The sequence below is a fragment of the Protopterus annectens genome, chromosome 11.part0, assembly GCF_019279795.1.
Source record: "Protopterus annectens isolate FY-2018-M chromosome 11.part0, PAN1.0, whole genome shotgun sequence".
Taxonomy (NCBI): Eukaryota; Metazoa; Chordata; order Ceratodontiformes; family Protopteridae; genus Protopterus; species Protopterus annectens.
In genome coordinates this window covers 285,026,170-285,049,700 of record NC_056745.1, presented here as the reverse complement: position 1 = coordinate 285,049,700, position 23,531 = coordinate 285,026,170, and the positions used below count along the sequence as shown (strand labels likewise).

At 37.5% G+C, this 23,531-nt stretch overlaps 1 protein-coding gene across 1 annotated transcript in view; it reads left to right on the top strand.

Moving 5' to 3' along the window:
- The window catches only part of UTP20 (UTP20 small subunit processome component), a gene marked incomplete in the record, with an annotated part of 2,478,305 nt that overhangs the window by 1,263,438 nt on the left and 1,191,336 nt on the right, over nucleotides 1–23,531 (top strand). The window contains 1 exon segment of the mRNA XM_044087776.1: nucleotides 15,597–15,687. Within this exon segment, the coding sequence (XP_043943711.1) occupies nucleotides 15,597–15,687 (91 nt within the window).

The window sequence follows — 23,531 nt, the reverse complement described above, 5'->3', positions numbered from 1 at the left end:
CAGCTATATTTATGCATTTTCCACATTTCTTGCCATCTCATCTGGTCTTTCATTTTATATTTTTTATTTTGTTATTTTGGTTCATTCAGTTACTTCCTGATTTTTATCTGCTTCTGGTTTGATTTCCATTGCTGCTTGACACAGATATGCTTCTGCTAGATTAAGCAAAGAAGACACCTTAAATTTACTCTCCTCATGTTTCAGAACGTTCACTACGTTTGGGTCTTGTTGGGTCAGAAGATATGTGTGCAGTCCCACAATTGCAGATCAATACATTTAATCGATTTCAAGGAGGCTCATCCCTCCTTCTGAATGGGGAATATATAATCTTGACATGCACTGATTTTTATAAATCATTTGATAAGTATGAAGCATCCTTCTTGTTTTCCTGTCTAATCTATCCAGCACGTTTTGGGGCCTGTCATTCACTCCAAAACTGTAAGCTAGGACAGGAAGAGCAAATTGGTTTATAGCTGAGATTTTGTTTATAGTGTTAATGAGAGCATGATGGTGAAATGTTTTCATGAAAAGATTTATACTTCTGTCTTGGCCTTTTGAGGCATTAACTTAAAGACTTACATGGTTAGGTATGAGGGATATACCCTCAAGCATATAAAGGATGTAGGTAATGAATTCTCTGATGAAAATACAAGAGATTGTAGTGTAAACACTTATCCAGACTGCTACCGAGATTGAAAATTTGAAGTGCTGGTCTGTTGCTGTTAATGCCAGTAATAGAGGGGGCAGACACAGGGATAGTGATTGATAATCTAGCTTTTACTGGAAAATGTGAAAAAGTAGCAGTTAAATGCACATTTGGACAAAGTTACTTTTCTTCCTTTCTGTCAGTAAATTTTTAGAAAGCTGGAGGAAAACAAAACCTTGCATTCAGTCAGGCAACTTTTTCTGTCCTGTGTACCTACTTCTGACTACATTCCTCCTCTCCCACTGGTTAAAAGAAGATTTTCTATTTTCAGGGCATAGTAGCTTGAGCTGATTACAGATTATAGGTTGGGAGAAGTTCAGAAATTAGGATAGAATTCAGAACCATGCCTCCTGTCCCTCCCAGAGCAGGTATCCCTGGCTGAATGTAAAAGGCATGGTAATGTCAGCATGCATGCAGGTTATCCCCTTCAAAGAACAATATAAATCTTTTACTTCAGCTTCTTTTTCTTGGAACAAAAAAAGGGGGGGGTGGCCATGGAGATCAGTCTTGGATTTGTCAAGAGTAAACAAATTCTTGGGGTAGTCAGAAAATTGAAAATGCTCTCCCTTAGACTCTTCCACTTCTCACAGAAGCTGTTATGGTCACTTTTGACAATAAATATAAATATTTACACGTTCCAGTTTACAAGCAGTACAGAGTAGCCTTTCTGTTTTTGACTAAATTGGAACATTTTCAGTACACCTTCTTTTCCTTGGGCTTTTACACTCTGCTCGGGGTATTTGCAGAATGCTTGCACTGGTCTCTGCCCATCTCAAACTATAGGACATTCACATTTATTCATGTTTAGATTACTTCATCCTCCTTGTGAAGGTCTTATGAACAGTTGAAGAACACACTAAACTGCACTATTCTGTGCTTCAGCAGATGCCAATTTCCTTTAATGTGCAGAAATCCAGTTTCTCCCTCCCCTAAACCAGATATTTCCTGAGAGCCATTCTGGACACAAAAGTGCAGAATTTCTCTGCTAGGGAAAAAGATGCTAGTGTTAACAAGATCCTTCTCCGAGCCTGTGATCCTTTCCTCCATGACTGCAAGGATCATTGTAAAGGCTGTACACTACATGCTCAGCCGTCATAGTTCATTTAGCAAGACTGCACAGGCAGTGTCTGCAGTGATACTTAGGCAACCTGTAGTGCCAGCACCTACATTTAGTCAAGAAGTTAATTCTCATTGTTTCATGATTCAAAATTGATTCCATTGTTGGTGATATGGATGAAAACCAACCCAGGGATGCCTTTTATTGCCAAAGGGAGACCTGATCCTGAGAATGTACATCTCCAACCAAGCCTGCAGATTGCACAGAGGTGCCGTGAGGTCAGAGGCATCTAGAAAAAGAGAGAGATCAAGACAGACACTTAAGCTTCAAAGAAATGTTAGCTGCCTGTTACGTGCTACAGGTCTTCTTGTCAGTGTGCCGATCATGCATCCTCAAGCTTATAAGAGACAGCACCTCATTTATTTGCTACAGCAGCAACAAAGATGACACCCACTCTTACAATTATGCAGGTTAACCATGTTTGCTTGAGATTTAGCATAAAAAAAATATCTGGTCTTGTTGTACTCATTCTGCTGCTACCCAGATTAGGGAAAAGACCACTGCGAAGTTAGCCATGTCAGCTTGTAGTGATGAGGGTACTCTACATAATTCTGGAGCTCATTTGCAATAGTAACAGCCATGAATTTGCTGTTACTCATCCAGTAATTGAGGCTGTTTTTACAAATGGATAGTGAGGTACTTAGATTTGCAGAGTCTGTTCCAAAAGTGTGGAGTATGTTAGGTGAGAAATGTGTTGCACCAACAGGTATTAATCTAATGGTAGAGATTTAAGTCTTTGTTTTGGGTGTTGACTTTGGTTCTTGAAGGTGTAGGAGGTCAAAAAGCACAGATTCTTCCTTGATGTGAAGCACTTACCTATAGGATGCCTGTCAGAAGCATGTATGAAATAGAGTATAGTGACTGAGACAAAAATCAAGAATTGTGGCTCATGAAGGAGGAAAAGCTAATTATAGACAAAGAAGATGAACTTGAAAGAATTCAGCTACAGTTAAGTCAGGAGGATAGAGAGACCTACAGATTTAAGGAAGAACAAGGCTTGCAGTATATTTTGTCTGACTTTTTCATCTTATAGCTTTTAACTGCTCTTTCAAAAGGGAAATGCAGAAGTGAACTGAGTTGTATGGTACTGTAGTAAGAATTTTTGCTATTCTTTAAAAGATAAAAATATATTAATTGCCTTTTTAGTATGTATTTAATATATGTAGTATTTATTGAAATGAGTGAAACTATACAAGTGTACATTTGCTACATTAATGTACTGTAGTTTGAAAATGAAACTAATTGCTGCACACTCATCTACGTTGTTTAATGCCAAACACTCATTAAAAATGCTGTTCTAGATCAAAAGATATTACCTTATTTGGGACTTTCCTGCACAGGTATTCAACTTTGGAAACAAAATTAGTTTTCCAAAATTTAAAACTGAAGACTACAGGAAATCCTGTCTGAGGCTTATGAGAGGGAGAGAGAGAGAGATTGTGTGATACATAGTGTTAGCTCGAAACTTTATAATATTATCTTTAGGCTTCCTCTTTTTTTTCTTTTTACCTTTTGTTTCCTAATAATATTCACTTTAACCTGCTTTTGTTTGGTTTGAATGCAGAGAGCTTGCCACATGTCATAGACCTGTCTTTCCTTTAGATAATTTTTCCTTTTCTGTACTCTGTTCTTTCAACTTTTCTGGAATCTGTAGCAAGACTCTTAAAGTGAACGTCCAACAAGTGAAATAAGTAACTAGTAAAACAAACAACACAGGTAGTACCAAGGTAAAACCACCATGACTTTATTTAACTTTGAACATTAACTGACTAAGCGCTTTCACCCGTATAGGGCATCTTCAGAGTCAGTTTATCACAACTCATCACAACCTTTAAATATACATTTCAATTAACACTAACATCAAATGCTAATTGATTACAATGATTCTATTATGTAAACTTTGGATTTTAACCCTTTGCTTTTTGATGTAGTTAATATACAAGTGTTTTATAAACAACAAGTACACAGTTGACAGTAGTGTACCTACTTTACATGTGAATTGTTTCAACACTTAAAGTCTAAAAATACATTTAGAGATGTAAACAATGTGAAAAATATAAAAAATGTAAAACCTATGTTAAAAAATATTTATATAATATATAAAGTATGTGTAAAAAAAATAATAAAAATATATATACACATATGCCTAAAGGTCAGAAAATCTCTGTTGTTTCTAGTTTCAAAATATTAGATGCATGTTGCCTTGTGTTTTAGTATACATGCTAGGGATAAGGTGCCGTTAATGCCAGGTGCACTGCTTGCGTCTAGCCGTACTTGCCATAAGCATTCCCTGACTTCTAGAATGGTTTTGTAGTCACCACCAAAATCTTTGGTGTATAATCTATCTATGACAAAAAATAGAAATTTTTTGTAGTTAATACAGTCTTTACTGTGACTGAATAAATAATTAGTTGATTTCCTATTTTTAATGTCCCTATTGTGTTCCATAATTCTTTCTCTCAACTTTCTTGTGGTCATGCCAATATAGAAAGCTGGGCAGGATAGACAAGTTTCTGCATATATAACCATTTTGATGTTACAATTGCAATGACCAGGACTCTTCAAAGACCTCTTGTAATTGCCCACTTGAACATATGGGCCATCACTGATGTATTTGCATACTTTGCAGTTGCCACATTTGGCCATCCTAGCTGGCCTTTGACTAGTAGGCATGGGTATTCTTTCCAAATGTTCTTTAATATTCAAATCCCTACTGTTGATAAATAAGGGGTGTTTTCCTAATGTGTCTTGCATGTCTGTGGGAAGTACATTTTGCCATGTTGATTGAATAATGTCTTTAACCTTAGTGGCTGTGGTGTTATGTTGCAAAACCATGCCTGTTTGAATATCCTTGACTTTTGTACCTGTGAATGTTAAGACTCTTAAAGTGACTTTTGGGAGGGACATAAGTCTTCATCTTTTTCATTTGTTGGTATGGCTTGCAGATCTGTTTTCTGTTTCATCTAATAAGGAAGTGGTATGCACACTGTTTGCAAAATACTATATTGTGGGCTAGCTATTTTGTTACAAGAAAATCCGTTTTTATAAACTACATACATTAATGTGTATATACCTTATTCATAAGAGTAACCCACTTTTATAAGTTCAGTAAGACATTCGAGATGTGTGCACTTTGATGTGCATTACAAATGCACTTGACCTGTTATATTTTGTCTGCAGCCATCCATATACCTGTTCTAGTCCAGTCAGTGCACACACTGTTCTGTTGTTTACAGTATTGTGTAATTAAATGCAAAGCATGATAATATTATAAAGCCTGTGATGAAGTCTGCACTTAGTTACTGAGGAGACAGTTGTTTTTTAAATTACTAACCTTTTTTGCATTTTCCTTCCCCTACTGGTTGTGCCAGACCCACCAGTACCTTTCTGGGACTTTGTGTTGAATACTGCAACATCTCATGATTGTCTTCTCTTCTTGGCTTGCATTAGCTGAAACAAAGATTTAATGCTGGGGCCTGTATTTGTGAGGTCTTCATTGGGCAGTACTTCCCCAGTCAGAATTTATTTTTCAGAAAAATCACGTTTGTGGGTATCTGTATAGCTAGCCGATGCATGCTGTGATATAGTGTACCAGCTATATAAGTAAGCTCATGTCTGAGTCCCAGTGCCTTTTTGCCAGTTGTGTAGTTCAGATCTCAGACTTTCCTATCATTGGTAAGTTCCTATGTTCACATGCTGAAGTACCATAATAAGTATTTATTTGACTGTCATATTGGCATTTAAGACCACCACTGACCTGCTATATTTTGTCTGCAGCCATCCATATACCTGTCATATTGCCAATCTTATCCATCCCATATGTTCAAATTCAGGGTTTTGCAGATATTGTATCCTAACAGAAGAGAAGGCAACGTATTAGGCACATTAGAGCTCTATGAATTGAAATGGATACTAACACTTAGGGCACATATAGAGCCAGGTTTAAATACAGCCCTTAGTATTAGACCAGCGCTGCTATGAAAGACTGTGTCATGTTGGTTAGATTTGATATTAACTATAATATTATGTTAAGATTATTTGGTGGTTCATATAATGGGGGCTTTGGAGATATATGTGCATTTTATACTATTATTATTTATTACAAATTTATATGACAGTGCAATTACTATAGTTATAGAACTCTTCCACCTTCCTCTTTTTCTTTCACCTCACATTTTTCCTTTTTCTTTTTCTTTTCCTTTTCTTCATTATATATTTTTCTCCCCCCATGTTTCCCTTCACTTTCTTACTTCTTCTTTCCCCATTCCCTTCCTTCCTTCCTCATTCTTTTGTCCTCCTTTCCCTTCCCACTTCTTCCTTTCCTCTTTTCCCCTTCCCTCCCCCCCCTCCCCCCCTCCCCCTCCTGCCCCTTTCCTCCCTCCCTCCTCCACCCCCTCTCCCCCTCCCCCTCCCCTCTTTCTCCAATTCTCTTTTGGGATTTCTCAAGTTTGGCTGTTCTAATTTCACATCTTGTTCTTCTTCACATTTATTTTGTTCTTTTTTCAGTTTATATATCTGATTTAATTTGATATATTATATGATATATTCAATTGTTATTATTTGTTTTATACATTAATGGTCATCAAACTACATATAGGATGAATTATTATGCAGATTCTTGAAATTATAAATATAATGTATTACATCTATTTTAAGATAAATATATAGATAGGAATAAATAGGAATTATAAATTTATATATATTAGGGTTGTATTAAGTTCATGTCTATATGGTTTTTTGATAAATTGAAGGAAATGCACTGTATATATTTGTTATATTTTAATATATTTTTTAGACTATTTACTATAGTAGTGGTAAGATTTTAAAAGTTGTATTAGATTCTAAGCGGAACATCCTTATGAGCCATGGCTTTAAGCATTAACGAAATTAAGTGATTTCTAATTGACTAATTATTTTTTAGCCGCCAAAAATGCTGTTAATCAGGGTGTATGCCATAACTATATAAGACTAACATTTGTTCTTAAATTTTGTAACCTGATGAAGCGCACTTGTTAGGTGCGTGAAAGCGCTTGTTTCATTTTAAAAATAAAATTCTTTACTGCTAATTCATCGTGGAGGCTTCAGTGATTTGTTGAATAAGTTCCTATGTTCACATGCTGAAGTACCATAATAAGTATTTATTTGACTGTCATATTGGCATTTAAGACCACCACTGACCTGCTATATTTTGTCTGCAGCCATCCATATACCTGTCATATTCCATGTGCTGTCTCATGGAAAAGTACATTATTGTTAACTGCCACCAATGCCAAAGTTTCTTCATGGCTGCTTATCATCAAAACGAAGAAAATTTGTTAGCCCACTGTGCAGAAGTGCTGACACTCAAGTTGTTGAAGGACTGGTAGGAGGTTCCTCCTTGAAACGTCAGATACATGTTGTAATGCCTGCAAGGATAAACACTTTGAGTATGAGCACACGCCTGATCTCCTTGTGTATAAATTCATTGTAGAGTTTGTCCTTCGATGAACTCATCTCCAGCTAGTAAGAGTTTCAGCCTGCACTGGTCCTCGGGAATAATCTTTTGGTTGGAATAAGCTTGTATTCAGCTCCTTTCTTTTGAGAAATAAATTTAGGGAGGTTGTTTTTTTTGTTTTGTTTTGTTTTGGTTGATCAAATGAGCCTTCTGTTATCCTTCCGGACCCTGGAGACCAGTCTCTTGAGTACTCTCAATCTGTGGCCAAATAACGCAAGACCAAGCACTCTCCTCCTAGGTTCTGCTCATATGCCTTCATGGGCTAACATGGTTTGCCTTGCACTAGGGTCACATGTTTAATGTCTCACAGGAGTTTGTGTTGCAGATGATGGGATACCTTATTAATGAGTTTGGTCTGGAAACTTTGCAAATGCTACAGTACCATTTCCTGATCCTGCTGATGCTTAGTGTGAGACTGTCTCATTCTCGCTCATGAGTGAACCCATACAGTAAGTGAAGGTCATGGAACTCTTATCCTCAGGATATGATGAGAATTTTGAGTTTCTGAAGGAATGCTGTCTTGAGTCCAACCCAATCTGCATCTCTTCCCAGTGATGGCTTTGGAGGTAGCACCTTCTCAGAATTGAGACACCCTTCGTTCCAGTTTTGGCAATTTCTGAAAATAAATCATGATTATAAACAAAATACACTAAATATTGAAACATAATTTATTTACATTAAAGCAATTGTGTCAGTGCCCCTTTGCTGTTCTTTGAAGTGTGTCCCCATCCCCTGCTATATTAGGATTATACTTATCTACACAACCTTGAGATTCCTGTAAATCCAAGTAAGAGGAATACTCTGAGGTACTGCATCTTCTGATTAAGCATATATCCCCCTACTTACAGTGTCTCATTTTTCTGATGATTGGAATTTCAGTCTTTAAGGTTTCATTATAAACTCTTCGGAGATGCCCTCATGCTGACAAGGAACCATTTGGCCTGGCCTTTGGACCTTAGCCCTAACCTACTGAAGCACCTGATGGAGTTTTTGAGGAATAAGCTAGAGGAGTTATGGGTCATCTCCAACCTTGATGGGCTACTTATTGGTTGGTGTCCATTAGCAGCATAGAAGGCACTCTGATTCTGATTCATTGGCTCTAAGAAAGTCACTGCAGTTTGTATTCCACCTCCTCACTGCAGAGATCATGTCACTGAGCATCCCAGTGCTGACATCTTTGTGATCTTTTCAGTCCAGCACAGGTCCTACAAAGTTAAGGTTTTTATAGCATTGCTGCCAGTGATCTTTTCAGTCTGGCATAGATTGTGTTTTCACAGCAATGTTGCCAGACAAGAGAGTTCAAAGCTTTAAATGGATGAGGCAAGAAGATTTATGCTTCTGCCATGTTGAAGTTTGGTGTACAGTTATTCATCTGACCTATTCCAGTTTCAGGTCCACATTATTTGGAAGACACTAGTTGATAATCTAGAAGATCTCCTAGAGTCTGAGCTGAAGAATTTTTGAGAGGCCCTTTCCACAGTCTCCATGGATGGATACCATGTATCCCGTTGCAATTTTTATTACATTGATGCTTCTGTTAGGGCTGCAGACACTGGTGTACCTGTTTAAGAGGTCATGTTTAAGGTTGCCCACCCCATTGATGGAGCTCAAGAACAAGATCTTGGTTGCTCACTTTTTGGTCGAAGTGCTGTTCAGGCAGTGTGCCCAGGACCTTGCTGATCTCCTAAAGTGGAAGACCTCTTTAATCCCCTTTTCTTTCACTTCCACCTCTTCTGCTGCTAGGTATATGCAGCAGCAAAAGAGGGTGAGAGTTCCTTGGCATCTAAGGAAGGCTGTCCAGAAATCCACATTTTTAGCTGTCTTGTGAGACTCCAGTTACCCCAGTTGTCCCCCCAATGCAGATTTTGCTGCTGCGCTGAATACAGTCTGGAAGTTCAACTGTCTTATAAAACTGTCACAATTGGTCATTGGGTTTTAAATGTGCTCACCTTTGGCCACATTCTGGAGATCTCAGCACCACCCCAAGAAAATGCTTTGCGGTCAAATTGGTCCAGTTGTCCTTCGTTATCACTGTTGTAGTATTCTTTACATCTAGGATGTCCTGCCAAGGATAGCCAAACATCTGACCACCATCCCAATGGCTTTACACCCTCCAGGCACCATACCTCACATATATGTCCTACCTCTAACGCGTAAGGTATATTTGTGACATACAAGTTCCAAATCCTCAGAACTTGTTTCCTGCCAGTCTGAACACTACATTCAATTTGGTCTGCAAGATGTTTGCCGAGTTGGTTCAGCTTTCAAGCTTTCTAAAGATACATGCTCCAGTGGGGTCTCTTCCTTCTTTTACATGGATTTTATCATTTTACATGTCATCCAAAAAGGAAAAATGTGAGTATGGAAGGCAGATTCCCCATTAAAATAGACACAAGTAGTGCCTTTTTTTGTTTGGATACTATGCGTGACCAGGTCTTTCTCTCCAAGTCTCTCCACAGTTGTTTATAATCCTTTTCCATTTATTTGTACAACCAATATCTAAAGTTTTTAGCCCAAAGTACCATGGCCTCTGAATCTGTCCATCCTGACATTCAGCCACCACTTAAGAAAAAAAGCCCAAAAAGAGTGCACCAAATCCTATGGCTGTTCAATGTCTTCCAGACATTTCTGTCTGGTTGGATGAAGGACTTGAGGACTGTTTGCTGCCTACATCAGCTCCCTTTGTTACGAACCAATTAAAGACCAACACCAGGTTGCTTACCCGCATGTCCACCAAGGCTGTTCTAACATCTGCTGTAGATGTGGAGGGGAAACTTTAGCTAATTATGTTGGGGAGACTGGAGGATTCCCTAAATACTTGTTAGGGAAGAGGTGCCTGGTACCTTTATTGAATCTAGGCAGGGGTCTGAACCTCTTAACTTTGTTAAAGATGATTTTCCTTTAGAAAAGAAACAGAAGACCAAGCATGCAGCCCCTGTGGCTAAGTATCCATGGCAGGAGTTTACTCTGGGCCTTTTCAATATCCTAAAGCCCCTCAAGGATTATCTGCTCCTGTTTCTGTTCCTTGGTCCTTTACTCCTTCCAAACATCCTAGGGAATCTGATTCCTCTGAAGAAGAGTTGGATTTAGACTCTGGTGAGAAGTCATTTGGGAACGCTTAGGTGCTGAGAAGAGTATTAACTTTCTCATGATTCTCCTCCAGAGGAATTGTCCTTTGGTAATACTGTAGTTTTTATCATGGAACACTAAGTGGGATTGTTCCCTGGTTTCTGACATTCAAAAGAGATACCATGAACTCTTGCAAATTGATTCTTTTAGGCCGCCTGCTGTCCCACCAGTTCTGGATGCCCTTTTGGACACCAACTCTTTGGCTTCTCAGGCCCCTGAATCATAGCTTCTGCCCCTAAGAAGCCTGACAGATTCTATAAAGTTCTGTATACAAATCTTCCTTCTGATATGGCTGTTAATTTGTTGGGAACTGATAAACCATCTGTGTTACTGTCCTCCTGTAAGTTTTTGCCTTCTAATAATGGCAGTCATGCTATAAAGAGGAGAAATGGGATAAAAGTATACAGTTATGCTACCTTAGCTTTCAGGACTATTTCCTACCAGACCCATGTGACTAGATGCATACTGGCTCTTCCTTCTAAACTGGAGGCAATTCTGACTGATATGACTAACTCTGGGAAGGACTTCTGCCCTTCCTCCTTTTGAATTATTCTCAGGTGGCTCACCATTCTATTAAATGCAGCTGTGATGTTGCTGATGTCTCCTTATGGTCTGCTGCATCAGGATCTGTGATACGGAGGTACAAGCTCTTTCTGAGGATAGGAAGGCTAAATTAATGTATTCTCCTTTGGACAGTCAGACTGTCTTTGGCACCAAAGCTTGTAAGAAAATTGAACCTAAATGTAATTGTGGGCAATAATAGTACTGAAATAAAATCATACTTTATTCATAGTACATTTAACCCTCCATTACATCCTGTATTGCAAACATTTGAGAAAATTTGTGAATTAGACATCTGTAATATGTGTAATATTAAGGGACAGAGGAGAAATATGAGCAGAAAAGATTGGGACATTTTGAATTTATTGAAAACAGCACAGGTGAGGGTAATAAAACCTAATAAAGGTGGGGGTTAGTTTTAATGGACACTAACAATTGCGAACACAGAGTTTTGTGTATGTTAGAAACAAAGCTTATGAAAGTGTTTCGTTAAATCAATTTAATATAGCTAACCAGTGGATAAGAATGCACATGAATGATTTATTTATAGATGGTAAAATTTATTTGGATATGTATAACTACATGAACATTCTTATTCCATTGACACCAGTTATCATCTGTGTCCCAAAAGTACACAAAGACCTACAAAATCCCCACTGAGACCAATAATTGATTGAAGAAATTCCATCACTTATGCAAGTGCTAAAGTAGTGGATAACATACTCAAGAATTGTGTAATTTCTGAATTTCAAATATACAAGGACTCCTGGTCATTCCTGGAGAAAATAAACTTATTGGAATACAATGATGAATTCAGCTTTCTTACAGTAGATGTGAAAGATCTGTATACCTATATCCCCCATACAACAGGTATTGAGTGGGTATCAAATATGACAATGACGAAAGGGGAACCTACTTTAGAAATACAATTAGTGGAAGAACTATTAGGAATCATATTAATGAACAACTTCATTGTATTCAAACAGAAATGTTATCTACAAAAAAACAGGAGTAGCCATGGGCTCACCCTGAAGGGCGAGCTTTGCTAATTTAATCATGGCTTACTGGGAGCAAGAATATATTTTTGCGAATGTCGAAATAGCTGCATATATCTACTTTTTTACGAGTTACCTGGACAATATATTCATGATAATTAAGGGAAACAATACAGTAGCAATGAAATTGGTTGATTATTTCAACAACACAACCAATTTCTTAAAATTCACTTGTACATAGAATAGTGAAGAAATTCCTTATTTGGACGTCCACCTCAGGAAAAATAAGAAGCGAGAGTGTAGTGCAAAAATTTATGGAAAGAAAACGTATTCTAACACCTTTTTGCACTACTCAAGCACTCATCCCCTCCGTCAGAAAAGATCAGTAGTGAAGGGGCAACTTGTGCGAGCTGCGTGAATGATTTCCACTGAAGTAGATTTTGAATATGAATGTAATAACTTGAAATATATGTTCCAGAAAAGCTAATCCTACTATACTACTAAATGTACTGATAGAAGAAGTCAAGATTCAAAGAGCTTCAGGTATTGGGTATTGATAGAAGAAGTCAAGATTAAAAGAGTTTCGGGTATTTACAAACCAATCTTAAATGGAGAACTTACAGAGGGAAATACAATAACTAGTTTTGTGCCAATCAATAATAGTGAAAGAAATGTAAGTCCAGATTTTAAAACTGGCTTTGTTACAACATTTGGGGTAGAAGCCTCCAATATTTGGAAGACCCTATACAAAAATTGGAATTTGGTGAAGGAAAATAGGGAATCAATGGAAAAATTAGACACAATCCCTAAAATTATCTTTAGGAGAGGTATGAATTTCAAAAATATACTAGAGACTAAAAAGTGGACTATAAGTAGGAATCCAGGTATGTTTAAATGTGCTAACTGTGCTTATTGTAACTACATAGGAGAAGGGCAAAAAGCTGATATTAATGGCAGAATTGTGAAAATTCATAATAAATTTAACTGCCAATCAAAAATGGTGGTGTACTTTGCCAAGTATGCCCGTCCTTCTATGTTAGAAAAACCGAACATAGACTAAGAGAAAGGATCTACGAGCATGTGTATACCATTTCTAGAAATAAAACAGAATGCACTAGCAAACACATTAGTGTAAACCCCAATCATACATTCAAATTCCAAGTAATAGACCAGGTGTTTGCAGATCCTAGGGGTGGGCCTTTAACAGTAATTCTTGAAGAACTAAAATTGCTATGGCAATTAAGACTAAATGCTTATGCCGCCCCCCCCCCCCCGGGCTCAATGATATGTGCTCAGTTCATTGTATGTTGAAGTGGAGAAATCTGAAAAGAAAAATACAGGTCTATATCACAACATTGAACTAACAGAAGTTTGAACTTTGTAATATCGAACCGTAAAGTCCGAAACCCAATAATGAAAACCCAGAACAGAGGTTTTTTTCCCCCAGGGAAAAAAATTGCTGAATCGTGCCAAAAAAAAAATTATTTAAACTTCAAACTTAAACTAAATTCCCTGGGAAAAAATATCCGTGCCGTGGCTTCGTTGTTTTCATATTTCGGACTTTTGGGTTCGATATTACAGCATTCGAACTTCTACAAGTTTGACGTAATATAGACCCGATAAATACTATATATTTTTGTATTTAAATATGAGATGTTTTAGTAAGCATAATTTAGGACAAATGTTTTTAATGGGCATTCCCATACTTGTGTTGTACAGCTGTTGAACCTGTTCCTTTAAATGAATGTGAAGGAAGGTGACATGGGAGAAAAGGAGGGGAAATCTCAAGGATTTAAACAGGATATGATGTATTATGATTTTATCTGAAGAGGTTCATGTAACATTACTGGATGAAAAGCGCTTTATTAAACATTTTTTATTTTTTGTATAAAAGGAGTATCCATTTCTTTTGTTGCCTGAAGCATCTTTACTGTGGTTTCAGTTTGTCTTGGTGATTTTTTGACTTTCTTGGTTGCTTTGGTAGATTGTTCACACTCCCTCATGTCCTCAGCAGGATATCTCTGTAGTAAGGTATACTGCAGCAGTGAGAAGTAGGATATTTACTGTTATGATAAGACCTCATACATCTGTACCCTCTGTCCCATTTTGTACTTCAGCATCTTCAACTAGCACATTTAGCATGTCTAGTTCTAGATGGTCACCCTTCAGGGGATCATGCCTTTGCTTCTGTGGAGTGCATGAATGCTGTCATTGGGCATGATGGATACTTTTGGTGTCCACATAGGATACTTTTCTGGTTTGCTTAGGATGAGTATTCCTTCTGTACAAAATGTTGCTGTTTGAGTATTCCTCATTGACCAGACCATTTACTGAGACATTGTCTGTAGTGGTTGAATCCTTGCAGGAGAGGGATGTCTTGCTGTTCTCAGTCCTGGATGATAGACTGATAGTGCTCCCCTCCCCCAAGATTTCATGGGGTGTTTCTTATGGGCACTTTTTTAATTTATTTTTTTAACTCAGTAGGTGAACTGGTCATCATAGACACTTTTCAGCTATGACCCAGCCCAAAAGAGAAAGGGCAAATACTATACATATTCACAGTGCTTGAGAGAAGCCAATCAAACTGAAGGTTTTGGGAGTTCCCAGGAAACCAGAGAAAATCCATGCAGGTTTGGGAAGAAGATGCAAAGTCCACACATACAGTGACCATAGGTCAGGATTTTAACCATAGAGCTTTGAGTCAGTGATCTTAATCACTGAGCTTCCAAGTGTCCTAAACAGTTTGTTGTGGCCAATCAGTTGGCAGGATTTTGGAGGTTGAACACCTGAAGAAAATGAACACACACAAGCATTAATATCTAAATGCCATAAACACAATAGTGATAAGCCAGAATTGAACCCCAGACTGTGGATGTTGTTTTGATTTAGAAGTCTTACCATTAAGCCACCATTTTGCCTGGATGCAGTCCTTAATGGTCCTCATAAACTGGAAGAAGTTTTCCCTTGACCCCACTTAGAAAAAATTTCAGTGGAGCAGAGTTGAACCCACTCCACTGTAAATCAGGAGGGCATTGCTTTGTCTTTCTGAGTTTGGATGTCGTGTCACAGTCATTATGAATCCATTTGCATACCTGAAAATGCAGTTGTATTAGGTTGCTGCATATCAGTGACTTCAGAGTTATCTTGGGCTTGTGGACTTCTTGTCTGACCAGTGCCACTGAACCCTGAAATGCTAGAACTTTCCAGCTTTTCTGTTAGTAGATCTTCTCTTTGTACAGCTGATCCTTAAAAATATGGATACTTCACTTGTGGTTTGGGGATACCACATAAGCTCCTACAATGTGCAAGGCTTTCACCCCTTCTCCACCCCTTCAAGAAGGCTCTACATCAGTCATTTGGCATTCAAACCAGTGCTTCTGGCTGTGAGAACCATGGAGAAACTACTGCTTTTGAGGCCTGTTGTGGATCACCTGATACAGTAAGGGTGTGGCTGTTCTAGTTAAATTGTAAAGTTTATTATAAATGTATTTTACCTTCAGAATATTCAGGTGTTATTGACAGCAAATCATACCACTTGTCTTGCCTATTTTATTTTCTGGTTTGTTTTTATTAACATTTTTTTTTATTTTACAGACAGCTAATCAGCCACTTACAAGTTTTTTCTAAGTTTGCAAACCCAAGAGCGTTGTATCTTGAACCAAAATTGAAAGAACTGTACACTCAGGTATTGAATATAGCTTTTCATTTATGGTCTTCCTGTGCTTGTCTTTTAATTTCTTTCTTTTAACTTTATTCTGAAACTGTCCAGAAAAAAAATGTAAATATTTAACATTTTGTCTGAAGCTTGATGCAAGACCATTTTTAAATTTTGCAGTTTTCCACAGCTACACGTGTCCACTAATGAACATTTACTTTCCTAGAACCTAACTCATATGTAAGTATGAGGAGTTTTTTTGGCCTTCCCAAAATTCACAAGAATTTGGATAAGCCAAGTTTTAGGCCTGTAGTGGCCAATGGTGGGAGCAATGACTATATTTGTTGATAAATGTTTGCAAAGAGCAGTTATTACAGCGGAATCATATGTTAAGGATTCATTTGATTTTATGCAAAGTATAAAAAGTATCTCTGTAGGAAAGGAAACACGGTTGGTAACTGCAGATGTGTGTTCCTTGTACACTGTAATTCCTAATGATGAAGGAATTGAAAGAGTAACAAAAGTTTTGAGAGGTTGTTCAGGTTTTACTGCTGATGAAATTAGTTTATCTGAATTATTAGATGTAATATTATCTTATAATTATTTTACTTTTGATAAAAAATTTTACAGGCAATGCAAAGGTGTGGCTATGGGGGCAGCTATGGCCCCCAGTTATGCGAATTTCTTCATGGCAAGTTGGTAAAGAGAGTATATTTTGAATTCTAGATTTTCTGCTTATATTTATTTTTACAAGCGATTTATTGATGATTTTTTTATTTAATTTTTTTTATGAGTTGGTTCTGAAATAGAACTGACTTTTTTAATATTTACAAATTCTACTTCTAAATATTTGAAATTTTCTTTTATTAGTAATAAATTGAGTGTAAATAACCTGGATCTGACTGTACATAAGAAATGTGAGTAAATTCTAGTGAAAATATATAAAAAAGATGTCCAGAGTAATAGTTATCTGGAGTTATAGTAGCATGCATAGTGTTAAATTAAAAAAACAACATAGTTTATAGCCAATTTGATAGAATAAATAGGCTTACTGATGAAGATGATTATTTTCTAGGCGAATGTGAAGTTTTGAAAAACAAATTTTTGTTCAGAGGGTATCCCATGGAGGTCATAGATGAAGCTATAATTAAAACTTCAGTTATAACAAAAGGGGGATTCCTTATGATATGAATTTTAATAAGTCAAATTTAGATTTCAGTTTGTGTTGCACACTAGATAATTCATTGGATTTAGTTGGTATAAAGAAGGATATTATTAATTGGAAATTTTTAAGAATTTTCAGGATATTAATAAGTTAATAGGTGAGAGACCTGTTTTTGTTACAAAGGGAAAAGTTTAAGAGCTTATTTTGAAACTAAAAAATCTGATGATATTTCCATGTACAGTGGGATGTCAAGATGTACCAGTTGTAATTATTGTAAGTATGTGTACTTGGGTAACCAAGTTACTGTGAGTGCTATGGATTATACTATTAATATACGGGGCAATTATAATTGTAAATCTAAATTTGTTTATTTAATATTATGTAGTTCTTGTCAGGGATTTTACATAGGTAGAACTGTGCGTAGCTTCCATTGTAGAATTTATGAACACTTAAGGGCAGTTGAAAAATTAGATTTATCGAATGCCGTAGCAAGACATATCGTAAGTGTGCATAAAAATATGAAAGTAGAGCTTAGATTCACCGTAATATATCAAGTTGTTGATGCAGAAGATAATTTGAATTGGAAGGAATACTCCTGGCAAGTAAGGCTTAATACAGATGCAGATCCAGAGATGGATGAGAGAGAAAATTTCAGAGCAGTTTTATATAAGAAAAGGTTAAAACATTGGTAGTGTATTGTCATGTGACCTTTTTTAAACCATTTATATGCTTTGTTTTTAGTGATGCAACCAGGTCTGAAGAAGTTATATGTGAATGAAAGCGCTTACTGGTTGTTTGCGTTTTATTAAAGTGCGGTTTATCATTTGCAAGTATTTTTAATAGCAACATTTTGTAGACAGAGATTATTAAAGTTTGTGTAACACTTTTTTGCCTTGTGTCGCATAAAGAAGAGGTTATGCAAATTGCATAATTGATTTCCTTTTGTGTAATACTGATGAATTGCTGCTGCTTTTAAAATATGTTAATGTCTACTGTTGCACTGTTGAAAAGGTCTCAGTATTTGTTCATCCATTACAAGGATGCCTTATTAATAGTACTAGTCTGGCATGTTGCATATGCAGACTAGTTACAAGCCACGGTAACTAGTTAGCAAGTTGTCTCCATTCAAACCAGTCCAAGTTGCTGTAGTAGATGCAGTCAGCAAAGTCACATCACCTATCATTTGAGAGTTTGTTATACATTAGTATGTATGAACAAATATCAAAACTAATACTATAGCCATGTCAGACTTGGTTGACATTTGATCCCTTGCCAAACATGCACTTTATTATTTTTCATTTTCTTCTTTTGCTAACCAGGTCAATGAACTGGTCATTAGGGACCCTCTTCAGCTATGACCTGGCTCACAAGGGCAAGGGTAGTTGTCATAGATATGGAGACCTTTTTAAGAGTAGTCAATTAACTGGTATTATTTTGAGAGGTAGGAGGAAACTGGAGTACCTAGAGAAAACCCACATAGACGCAAGTAGAGCATGCTAACTCCTCACAAGTAGTGACCAGTGATCAGGACTGAACTCCATACTCTAGATCTATGAGCCAGAGATCTTAACCACTGCAGTACTGCACTGTGCCCTTTCAGTGTTTGCCATTTTATCTGTACTACTAAGACATTCAAGACATTCACTGTCTTTCTGAAAGTAATGATTTGATCAGTGTTTCGAGATCTGACTTTGTAGTTCTGTAGTGGATGACTTCTTCGTTTTCCTTTGCTGCTGATATCCACATCTCAAAATAGTTCAGAGTTTTCTAAAGCCCCTGTACTTAAGGGGCATAGTTTCCTCTGGTCAGTGCAGTTTGACATCATGCACTATCCTAGGAGCGCATTTTAGCCCGTAAAATTTTCTGTACTTTTCTTTTAGTCACACAGTTCAAATATTGGTCCTAATATTTATCTTAAGACAGTCCTTGCATTCATTGCCTCTATTTCCAAAACCCTTTAAATGTTCCTATAATTATCAGGAGCTAGAGTGTGCTCCAGAACTGCCTATAATTCTCAGAAAGCAGTGCATTGTGTAATACAACCTTGGCTTTTGGTGCTTCAGCCCAGTGATCTGCTAGAGAAGCAGAGAAATGCTTGAGGTGTGCATCAGCTCTTTGAAGATAGCAGACATTGCTCAGGACAGGGACTAAAAGGAAGGCCCTTCACAAAGTCCCTGGTCAGTGTCTAATCTGCAGGGAGGATGGGGGGGCCCCTATTATTTCATTGAAGGATAACATAATTGAACAGCATTTTGAAAGGCATTTTATCAAAAATGCCATTCATCAAACCGTTCTGAGTTCGCATTACAGTACGGATCAGGAAATTTGCCCTTTCCCCACTATAGTGCAATCTTGGAGTTGGTGTACATATATATATATATATATATATATATATATCTGTATACACACACATAAAATTAGCTGGGACTGGGGGGGGGGGGGGGGGGTTCAATGAAATGATATTCGACAGCATTATCCTTAGTTGATGTAATATAGACCCGGATAGGATAGGGTATGAGATGTAGAGGCTGCACGTCAATCAAAACCTGCTTTTTCTAAGTCTGCTCACAAGTGCCTATTCTTTTTTTCTTTTTACATATATATTCATCACATGTTAATTTGCCATGCAAATTCACATTCCTTAATGATACAGATGTATTATTTATTTATTTATTATTTTACATTTGTTGACCAGGAGTGTCTGACTGAGCCAAAAGCCCTTTTTCAGCAGATGCCCGGGGAGAAAAGCTCCAAATAATTAAAACAATTTTACAATTACAATACATTTTAAGAACTAATACAGTAGTCAACAATACTTGAAGAACAACATCAAAAGAAAATGTCAACAGTACTGTGTTACAGTTTCAGATAATGATGCATAATAATAAGTTACATGGGAAGCAAAGGTAGGTTGATGCTTATACTAGTTATGTAATAGATGAACTGTACCAGTATCCTAAGAGGTATAAGCAGCTAAGGAATGAGAAAGAAAGTGAAGAGGTGGATAGGAGAAAAAGGAAGGAATAGATAAATAAGGATAGAGGATGATTATGAGAGGGAAAAGTAAGGAGAGAAAAGGATGATGGTTAGTTTGTTAGAAAGGATACATTCAGGGAGGCTGAGAACAGTTGCAGATCTAGTGCCTTCTAAAGTATTTTTTGTGGCCAATTTGAATTGTTTGAGATGTGTTGGGGATCTTATTTCAAGTGGAAGTTTGTTCCATGCTATAGATGGTTGGTAACTGTACATGTTACACCCGATTTTGGACTTGGGTTTGTATATTTGTAATAGATCTTGGGTTGAGTTCCCGAGTTGCCTTGTAGGGGAATAGTGGGAGATGAGGGGGGCCTAGAGCTGGACAGAAAGCTGGCTGATGTAGAATGGAGTGTATGATTTGGTGCTGGGAGAGGAGAAGCTGGTGAGGTAGTTCAAGCCAATTTAGGTATTTTAGGGAGAGACATTGGTAGGATTTATAGGTTTGTTGAGCTGCAAATGTAGCTGTCTTGTGATAAGTTGACTCAAGCTTAGTAAGTAGGGTGGAGTTGAGATTAGTAAGTATTTGGGAGCAGTATGTTAAGCACGGAAGAAGATAAGCATGTGTGAGTGTAATTGTGGCTTCAATGGTGAAAATTCTTTTATTTCTATACAGTAGTCCTAGTTTCCGATGTGTTTTTCTAATACAATTATTTATGTGAAGGTCATATTTCAGCTAACCATCAGTGGTGTTGCTGAGTTTTGTGCTAGATTCTACTTCAATAAGAGTATTATTTAGGGACATTATAGAGAAGGAAGATTTGATGTGATTAGCTTTTTTAGGGGAGAAAGAGTAACAGTTTTTTTAGGGTTGAGGATGAGCTGATTATTGGAGAGCCATGTCTCAACTGAGTTGAAGGATGACGGAGTAGCTGTTAGAAGTTCAGCGGAAGAGTTGGCATTGGTGATGACTGTGGAGTCATCTGTGTATTGGACTATGAAAGATTGTGGGCAAGAAGAATAGCGTAAGTTGGTGAAGATATTAAAAAATAGTGGTCCAAGAATGGAAGCTTGGGGAACACCCATTTTTACTCGAAGGGGGAGTAGATAGTGTAGAGTGCCATCTCTGTGATTGCAGCCTGTCAGAGAGATAGCTGGAGAACCATGCAACTGTATCTGGGGAGAAGTTGAGGTCAGACAGTTTGTTCAGTAGTAGAGAGTGGGAAACGATGTCAAAAGCCTTTGAGAGGTCAAGAAATAGACTAAATAAGTTTATCATCTCTGGCTAAAGAAATAGTGTTGATAAAGGACAGTAGAGCTGTGGTGGTACTATGTTTGGGTCGGAAGCCATACTGTGAAGGAGTGAGTAGTTTTTCCTGCATGAGATATTGTATAACTTGTGTATGTATGCATTTTTCTAAAACTTTTGATAGAGGGGAGAAGATAGCAATAGGTCTGAAATTTGAGATTTCAGATGAGTTTACCTCCTTTATGAATAGATAGGGTGTAAAATTGTTTCCAGATTAATGGAACTTTAGATTCACAGATGGAGCGATTGATTGATAGGTACAGGCAGTGCAAGATAGTGGGGAACTATATGGAGAAAATATGAAAGGATATTGTCAGCAGATACAGAACATGGTTTTAACTTAAAGAGTAGCATTTTAATGTAGGTAGTGGGAACAGGTGTAATTGAGAAAGTGTTGTGGAGTTGGTAGTTAGAGAGGCTTCAGAGCAGTTAGGAGTATTGGTATTGGAGGAGTTGGGGTTAAATAGCTTGGATATTGATTCAACAAAATAGGTATTGAAGGTGTTGGCTGTCACTTCAGGTGATTTATCTGGGCATGGATTGAGGGAAGTAGGGTTACTAGGGTGTAGTATTTGGTTTATGACATTCCAGAATTTTTTGGATCAGATTTTAGAGGAGTTGGGGGTTGTAGTAAAAATATTTTTCTGGTTTCTAAGTTCTTTATACCTTTGCAGGTTGGCAGGAAGTTTAGAATTGTATCCATGTTTTCCAAGCCTTATCTCTGGTTTTTATAAGGGAGCAAGAAATTGTAGATAGCCAGGGGAGATGTATTAGTTTTTATCCTTACAATCCGGAGTGGGGCAAGTGAGTTTAAGATGTTAAGGAAAGTTAAGTTGAATGCTTGGACTTCGTCAAGTGGGAGTTGGGTGAGGAAGTGCCAATTAATACTAGAGAGGAGGGTATTAAATGTTTCTGTTTGAAGTTGGAGAGTTTATGACATGAGATGAATCTGTGTAGTTTAGATGGATGGTGAGTATACCTGAGCCTGGGAGTGTTACTGGACTGTGGTATTTGGAGGGATTTGAGACAAGTTAACCAATCTGTGAGGGTGATTGGAGAGTGAGAGTTATTTGTATGGGTTGGTTAAGAGATTAGTTGTGTAAATCCATATAGATTTGTATGATGTGAAGAGTTAGGGTTGCTCAGGGTTTGCCAATTTATATTTGCGTCCCAAGGGCGGATGGTTTCATTAGGGAGGTTATGAGAGAGATATGAGAGAATGTTTTCCAACAAGGGGATGTTGTCCCCAGGTGGAATGTAGATGGCAACTCCGGTAATGGTAAAATAGTCATTAAGCTTGAGGTTAGTTGACAGTACGTCAGCAGGAGCAAAGGATGGGATAGATTGTTTAGAATGGGTGATAGTGAGGTTATTGGAGTATGCAGTGGCGACTCCTCCTCCTTTTTTGTGAAGGTGATCTAGGGCAAAGTATATTATATCATGGGGGAGGATATCTTTATCTAGGTTTTGTGGTTTTAGCCAAGTTTCAGTTAGTGAAATAATGTCTGGGGAGTGAGTAGATATCCATGCATGAAATTGGCTGACTTTAAGTATGCTTCAGATATTGATAGAGTAAAAAGAAATTTGTTTGTCTTGGATAAGTAGCCGGTGTTTGGTGAGGTGTTTAGTGGGGTGGTAGCATTAGAGAGTGGTCCTGGGTATGGGTTGATGTCATCTGATAAGAGTAGAGTAGCAGGATAGTAATGAGGCTTTATTTGTAATGGGTAGTATTAAATGTACTTTGTCTTGTTTTTAGATGTTAGCTGGTGGGAGGGAGGGATTTTTTTTTTTTTTAGGGAATTGAGTATTATTGGGAGGGGTAGAAGCAGAGATGGCTGTAGGATGATGAGAGTAAGAGAAATCATAGGTATGAGGGTAGGTCGGGTCTTTATGAAAAGGAGCTAGAAGTGTGGAGGATGATGCGAGAGTGAGTAGGAGGAACAATAGAAGCAGGAGTAGAGAGGACTGATGTATGCATGGTCGAAGAGGGAAACCTAGTATAGGTAGAAGTGGTAAGCAAGGAGTATGGTTTTACAAGGTTATGGTTTAGAAGATGAAAGTTGAGAAAGGTGGCTAGTCAATAGTTAGGAAAAGGATTGTAGTGGAATAGGCTAATATGTGTAATGCTGGTACAGGAAGGGAAGGAGTCTGAGGGTAGGAGGAAACAGGTGGTAAGGTATAAAGGAAATGATATGAGGGGGTGGGTGGGAAGCGAAGTGAGCCCAAGTGCAGCAGGCTACACCTGAAACGAAGGATGTTCCAAAAAGCAATCTGTGAGTGCAGTTTTATTAGAGAAGAAAGATATTTACCAAAATGTAGGTGAATAGAAAGCTAACTTTCCCTTTTCTACGTTCTTGTTTTTAGGAGGGTCATGTTATTCATTGTGAAGGGTTGTATGTGTTTTGTGTAGTTTGTGTTAGATTTTAA